Here is a 7,948-nt window from a genome sequence, read left to right on the forward strand (position 1 = left end):
TAATTTTTAAAAAGATTAAACAGATAAAAACTACAGTCATTTTTGTTCAACACAGAATTCGGCTCTAAAGCCCCTGTTGACGCAGCATAAAATGAAATATCATTCCCGCCATTTCTTAGTCGCGTGAAACATTTTGCCGCGCAAACATGTGTCAGAATTATTAAACGTCATTTCTTGGTTTCAAGTTTTGTAAACGTTCAATAAGTGTGATTTGCCTTAATTTTGTTTATTTTGGATGTTAAAAAATTGAGTAAGTTTATTTTATTTAATTATAAATTAACCTATACTTAAACCTTTACTTATTTGCAAATAAAGTCATTATTTTAAGGATAACGGACTAAAAATGTAATTCATATTAGATTGAACTTAAATTTATCATAAATTTAAGAAAAAATTAACATAATGCAATTTCGTAAAAGTAAAACACATAAATCTATATAAAAACGTAATAATATTTAAAAATTAGTTAATATCTATACAATTACTATAATATATCATAGCAAAATATCGTTAAAAAAACATATTTCTTAAACAAGATGATATAAAATGAAAAAAACAATTTTTAAACGGAACGACTGAACGAATCTCGCTGAAATTAGGCATAGATGTAGAACATAGTTTGGAAGAACGCATAGGCTACTTATCAAGCTTTATTTTAATACCGCGCCGTCGGAGTCGCGGGGGCAAATAGTTTTTACAACAAATATCACAGCAATGGAGCTCTACTGTATACAAGTTCCTTATGTATAAGGAAGTTTGACACTCTTGATAATTGTTGAGATATGTTGTTTTCTTTGTTAAGGGAACAATGGCGGTTAATTTGATAATTATACTCTTAGAATAGATTTACGTAATTCATAATGCTAGTATATTAGTTACTACCGCTTCCTATATTATTGACATCACATTAGAAATCTCTAGTACATTTTGTTATACAGTTTTTAAGGTTATACTTTTGCAAAATTATACTTCTATGCGAATTAAATATGCGATATTAAATGCGAATGTTTAGATGAATGTGAGAAGGTATCTCTAGAACGGCTGCATGGATCTCGATAAAATTAAGAACGTAATCTGGAAGAACAAACTTATTCAAAAATTCTTGCATCGAAAGAAACTCCGGTCTTTTTTTTTAATGACCCAGTAGATTGCTATTAATTGCGCAATAATATTATAGATAACAGTAAAAAGAAATTAGTCGTGTACCATTGAACCATCTTTTTTTACATATAGATTAAAAAGTTGCGTTCAAATGAATGTCGCCTTTAAAGCGGAGCACTGCCAGTTTCCCTGACTGTACATTCAATACAAAGGTAACATTGCACATTTGGTTACAGATGACCGCTTTGCATTACGTAACAAATTGCAGGAAACGGAAGCTCATCCGATGAAACCGGAAATTAAGTTGACTATTAAGTTATAGATATGTTTTTAAGTTATGTATAAACGTTGATTAGTTTCTAGTAACCGGATGTTAATCTTTGAATACTACTTTTGGACATTATTAGCTAGAATCATTTGGCGCGAATTACGTGCGTTACGTTACAAAGTCAAGTGTCAGAATGAATAGTGAGGGGACATGAACGTTGATATTTTAGTAAGGCTAGTGTTGGGTCAATACACTGCGACATTTTCGGATTTTTCTTCTCTAACCTAACCTAACACTAGATATGTATATATTAAGTCTTTATAGAAAGATATGTAAAAAGTCCGTATACTTCGTTTGCCACTTTTTGGTTGTAAGTGTTTTGAAACTATCAAAATTAAAAAGAGTAGCCTCATTAAACAGTGGTAGAGCCCGCTTTAACATCTTCGCAAGAATTGTCCCGGCTCGCCCGGTGAAGTACCACAAGCACACAGAAGACAGGCGTCAAGTGGAAGCAGTCTGATGAGTATGCGTCCCGGAGACCTAATTTAGTCCTCTTTCCCTTAACACGCTTTTTCTTATAAGGAAAGGATGGTAAGTGGCAGTGTACTTTCCGGATTAGAGGATGCATGGAAAGAGAATATGTTTTGTTTCTGTGTATCCTCTCCTCCGTAGATTGAAGGTCACTTCGCTATATCAGCGATTTCAGGTGGCCGCTCGCTCTTTTGCCACCTTATGATATAAAAAAATGAAGAACACAAATGTATTTAATTATTTATGATCCAAACAATCTTACGTAATAGTAATTATGAACAATTAAATTTTAGGAAGTTTTAAACTAGGTTAATAGTACAGATTATAACACAATTTTTAATTGTTATTATAATTTGTAACACATATATGTTCAGACATGCAAGATTATGTAAAAATTTCACAACGCTTGCAACGGATTTGACGATCACTTCCGGATTGCGAAACGGTATCATAAATAATCTATTGCATTTTGACAACTCATGTCATAATGTCAAAGAGTATGTAACTACGAAGTAGTCAAAGAGTATGTGACTCATACTCTTTGACTGCATACATACTCTTTGATGCCAACTATGCGAAAAAATGCTGACTTTTTGAATAAGAAATAATTTTTACATTGTCATGATGTCAGTTATTCGAATAATACTATTGACATTTGCAGATAAACTTTACAAATATTAAAAATGACAATATTTGGATGGATGTTTGTTAGAAATCATCTCCAGAACAGCTGCATATATATCGGTAAAATTTGTCATAGATGTAGAACATAGTCTGGACCATACATAGGCTACGAATTAAGTTTTATTTTTGTTCCGTGCGGACGGAGTCACGGGCTACAGCTAATCTTATAAAATTATAAATGCGAATGTTTGGATGGATGGATAGACATCTATAAAAATAAGACTTTTTTCTTTATTTATTTTTTTTTACTTAATGCTCCGTATACCACAGTTAAGTTAACATTTAAGCAATCCGACAATAACTTAGCCTGTCGCAAGTTATTCCGCTTTACACACGAAACCTGTCACAATCCAATGTCATGAATATTTTAATGTTAAGGCTCTTTGTACACAAGGCAACTTAAATCTTCGAAACTAAGTAATGGTTACGTTGCGGGACTCGCGTTGCCCGCACCGTACACTATGGGCAACGGTCACTTCGCTATTTCAGCGATATTAGGTGGCCGCTCGCTTGTTTGCCACCTTATGATATAAAAAAAATTCTTGCCATAATCTTGTCCAACAGCTTGCAGGCGACTGTCATTGGTAATGATATATAGAAATCTCGGTGACGCGCTCAATCTCTATAACATTTGGAAATGTATTTTTTTTAAACATTTTATTCAAGAGGGTCTCTTAGAAGATTGTTTTGTAATAGTCGAATACCGAATAGAAGAACACAAGTATGTTTCATGTTTAAATAAACATCAATATAAAGTTACTAGCTATCGCCTGCGACTCGCCGCGGAATTAAAAAAAACTTAATAGATAGCCTATGCGTTCTTCCATACTATGTTCTACATCCACGTCAAATTTTATCAAGATCTGGTGAGCCGTTCCTGAGATATCTTCAAACAAACATCCATCTAAACATTCGCATTTATAATATTAGTAAGATTAAGAAGCTGTATTAATATTTGAACAGGCGATGAAAAACCCGCGCGGTACGTAATTCGCTTTTTACAGTATGACCCCGTTTAATAGTGTATGTTATTATGTCAAAGTTCAAACTTTAAAGTCAACTTTAAAATTTACTTCATACAACTCTGAACAAGATTTATTTTTAGCCTGTTGGTGACTTTATTTATCGAATTATTTAATTTTGCCGTTCCATTGTTACCTAAACAGATACGGAAATCAGATTTAAAACGTCTCGTTGCATGTCTTTGCACTTATGTATTAGAACTTATATTGAGAAGAGAGTCTCTGGTACCACCGCCTACTCAAAAGGTCGAAAAGTCCAGTAAATCTTGTTTAATAATTCTCATTGTTATTACTTAGTACGTTAAATATTGAATTCCAAACGCTGATTTCTAGAATATATCGTCACCAGATCCTAGATAATACAGGTGTGCCCAATGCTTAGGCATTTATCCTTTAACAAAGTGAACGGAAAAGGACTGACATACACGGACTTCCAAGCACAAAAAATACAGACGTCAATTTTTTTTTAATACCTATATTATAAGGTGGCTAACGAGCGAGCGGCCTCCTGAAATCGCTGAAATAGGGAAGTGACCGTTGCCCATAGACATACGCAATTGCATATGCGTTGCCTACCTTTAATCGACGGAGGAGAGGATGCACAGAAAGCAAATATCTTCCCTTTCCATGCATCCTCTCATCCGGAAAGTCCCATTCGTTCCTTATAAGAAAAAGGGTGGGAAGGGAAAGAGAACTAAATAAGGCCTCCGGGACGCACACTCATCAGACGAAACTCCTATTCGTCAATTCGTGCGAAGATGTTAAAGCGGGCTCTACCACTGTTAAAAAAGTGGAAGTAATCCCGTGTTTTGTCTGTTGAGTATGTACCGCTGGCGTAACGCAGAGTAAGGGGAATTAATCTCTTCCTGTGCGCCCTCTCCTCCGTTGATTAAAGACAATGCTTCTATAATTGCTGATGTCTACGGGCAACGGTCTAATGATTCTTTTTTTAATTCCGCACGTAAAAAGTCTCCGGCAACTGCTATTAATTTTTATCATCGAAGTTCTTTAATGAAACTATTCAACCTTTTTGGTGTTCGAAGAGTTTTTATACTAGTTGTACTGGCCACTTAGAATATTGTTAACGTAAAAAACGTTTCGTATATAGCGACCCTAACATTTTGTAACGGACTGGTTGATTTGCATTTGCACGCACTTCGCGAACGCGTTGAAACATTGTTAAAGCAATTTTATTAAGCGTTAATAATTTTTCAACATAACGAACGAATTATCGACTAAATTGCAATCTGAATTTATTAATGGAGTATTGCCGGAATGGTGAACTTAAGTGAAGACAATCTTACTAATATTATAAATGAGAATGTTTGGACGGATGTTTGTTTGTTTGTAGATATCTCCAGAACGGCTGCATGGATCTTGATGAAATTTGGCATAGATGTAGAACATAGTCTGGAAGAACACATAGGCTATTTAAGTTTTTTTTTAATTCCCCGCAAACGGTGTCGCGGACGCCAGCTAGTTATATATACACAATGAAAGTCAAACCGTGTGAATGTTTAGATGTCATTGTGTAGACGTATTGTAAACTGTGAACTTTCAATGTCATATTATTACGTGCTAATTATCTTTGTGGGCAATAAAAAAATAAATAACATCGTTATTTTTCAAGGTACGTTACGAAAGTAAGAATATATCTGATCTTTTTAATTAGCCGTTAAAATAAACAAACTTACTAATATTATAAATGCGAATGTTTGGATAGATGTTTGTTACAATATATCTCCAGAATAGCAGCATGGATGTCGATGAAATTTAGCATTGATGTAGAACATAGTCTGGAAGAACACACAGGCTAATAATTAAGGTATTTATTTTATTCCGCGCGGACGGAGTCGTGGGCGATAGCTAATCTTGTATATAAAGTCTCGTGTCACAATTTTCGTTGCCATACTTCTCCGAAACGGCTTGGCCGATTCTCATGAAATTTTGTGAGCATATTGAGTAGGTCTGAGAATCGACCATCATCTATTTTTAATCCCGCGCAGACGGAGTCGCAGCTGATAGCTAATATCAAATAACTGTCTGAATTTCATTACCGAAAAATGAATGCGTAGATCTTTTATTATTTAATAAACGAAATCTTAAAATGAAATAATATTTGTATACTTAAACGTTTTAACCTTGAATTAAAAACTTAGTAACTTAAATATCAATCCTTGCCTAATTGTTAAAGATCGTTTCAAATAGCATAATAACTAAAGTAGGTTAATTAGGATCAATTCGAGATGTCTTAAATATTAAATTAGAATTGCTAATCTGTCTGTCAGCATTATTAAAAATACGATAACGACAGACAGATAAAGTTAATAAATATTTCTATCCTAGACAAATGAAACCAAAAAGATGTTTTTTTTTTCTAATTATAAATGCGAATGTTTAGATCGATGGATGGATTTTGTTTAAAGGTATCTGCAGCCGTTGCATGGATATCGATGAATATTGTCATACATATAGAATATAGTCTGGAAGAACACATAGACTAATTAAGTTTTATTTTTATTCCACGCGGCCAGAGTCGCGGTAGACAGCTAGTTTACCATATTAATAAAATTAAAATTTTGAAAACTATTATTAAAATTGCTAGCAACACTGGAAATATAAAGCTTCTTTGATAGGAAGTTGTTAAATAATGTTTAGATTCGTAGAGATTATAACAACACACTTTGTACTATGCATATATTAAAACAAAACATCTTGTATACTATAGATACGATTATTTTACCTTGACAACAAAAATAAAACAAAAAATTGTTTAACTTTTTCACCAATAGATGGAGTTGTCCATCGGAGATCAAAAAAAGTTTTGTAAAAAGAATCAAGGGCATCAATTGGAAACTTAGGTTATTATATTTCTTTGTTGTTATGACACTTGAAAGATTCATTCATCATCAGCTCACTACATGTCCTCACTGAGGGGCTCGGAGCCTACCCTAAGTTGAGGGTGATTAGGCTATAGTCAACCACGCTGGCCAAGTGCGGGTTGACTTCACACATATCTTTGAATTTCTTCTCAAATATATGCAGCATCACGATGTTTTCCTTTACCGTAAGAAAGTCGGATAAATGTACATATGTAAATCGGAAAACACATTGGTACATGGCGGGATTCGAACCCAGGATCTGCAGATTGCAAGTCAAGTAAGCACTTGAGCCACCGAAGCTCTGAAAGTCTTGTTTGAAACATAATTGTTTGATATTTGGCGCGAAATTAACAATCTTGTCATATTTCGCGCCATATCCTTTTCGTTCTCTATGGAAACAAAATGGCGACTATACATACGCGTGGATAAAGTGAAATTACTTGATTACGTAATGTTCAATTGAACATTTGCATTCCTGTATTAACTTGTTTAAGATTTACGATTTCCTTTTCAAAGTCAGCGTTGTTTTCTATCATTAAACACATCAGTAATTGCACGTGACTTCGTCCACATATTTTGTTAAATAGCGGACGTTTACCGGATTCGACTATATTAAGAAATAATTATTTAATTACTAATTAGGATATATGTTAAGGAAATTACAAAAGTACAGTAAATATATAAAATAAATATTTGAAAAAACCATATTTCGTACACATGATTTATGTTAATTTTGAAGAAGATATTTTATTATTTTTAGGGTTCCGTACCTAATAGGAAAAAAACTTGTCCGTCCGTATATCTATCGCCGTTTTTTCTCACAAACGCGTGAATGTATCAAGCAGAAATATATTATCTGTCTGTATGTCTGTCTGCAAGGCGCGTATGTTTCGTGTTAGCTTTAGAACGGGTGGACAGATTTTGAAGGCACTTTGACTGGAAGGTAGCTGATGGATGCAGGCATATTATAAGTTATTTTTTTAAATTCTACTCTGACGAAATCGGCGACAAATGCTAGTAAATCCAAGTTGGTGCAATATCTTTGTCCTCTATATTTGCTTGTGCTTCTATATTTGGTTCAACTACTCTAAAACACCTTGTATATAAAAAGGTTTTATTTTGGTAACCGGTTTTGTTATTTTAAGTTTTACAATGATCATATTTGTAAGGACAAGGACATATTATTTTTATATATAATAATATTAAAATTTATAATTATAGATTTTTGTAGTATAAGGTTGAACGTGGATTTCAACTGGCGATTTTTTTTTCAATTTCTTTTTTTTGTAAATGTTCATCATCATCAGCTCACTACATGTCCCAACTGTGGGGCTCGGAGCCTACCCTAAGTTAAGGGTGACTAGGCCTTAGTCAACCACGCTGGCCCAGTGCGGGTTGGTTGACTTCACACATATCTTTGAATTTCTTCTCAGATATGTGCAGGTTGCATCACGATGTTT

General features: G+C 33.8%; 1 protein-coding gene across 2 annotated transcripts in view; it reads left to right on the forward strand.

Annotated features, from left to right (window-relative positions):
- Positions 1 to 135: 135 nt before the first annotated feature.
- The window catches only part of CPR143 (cuticular protein RR-2 motif 143), a 15,776-nt gene continuing 7,963 nt past the window's right edge, over positions 136 to 7,948 (forward strand). Inside the window, exon 1 of one of the 2 annotated variants that reach the window (XM_013322992.1) lies at positions 136 to 250. Coding sequence is in view for 1 of the 2 variants with exons in the window: in XM_013322991.1 (XP_013178445.1) it covers positions 3,551 to 3,566 (16 nt within the window). In the remaining variant the exon portion in view is untranslated. Of the gene's footprint in view, positions 251 to 3,477; positions 3,567 to 7,948 lie in introns of those variants that run through there. The other variant, XM_013322991.1, reaches the window with a different exon arrangement.

Source organism: Papilio xuthus, unplaced genomic scaffold (assembly GCF_000836235.2).
Source record: "Papilio xuthus unplaced genomic scaffold, Pxut_1.1 DF825783.1, whole genome shotgun sequence".
NCBI classification, from domain to species: domain Eukaryota; kingdom Metazoa; phylum Arthropoda; class Insecta; order Lepidoptera; family Papilionidae; genus Papilio; species Papilio xuthus.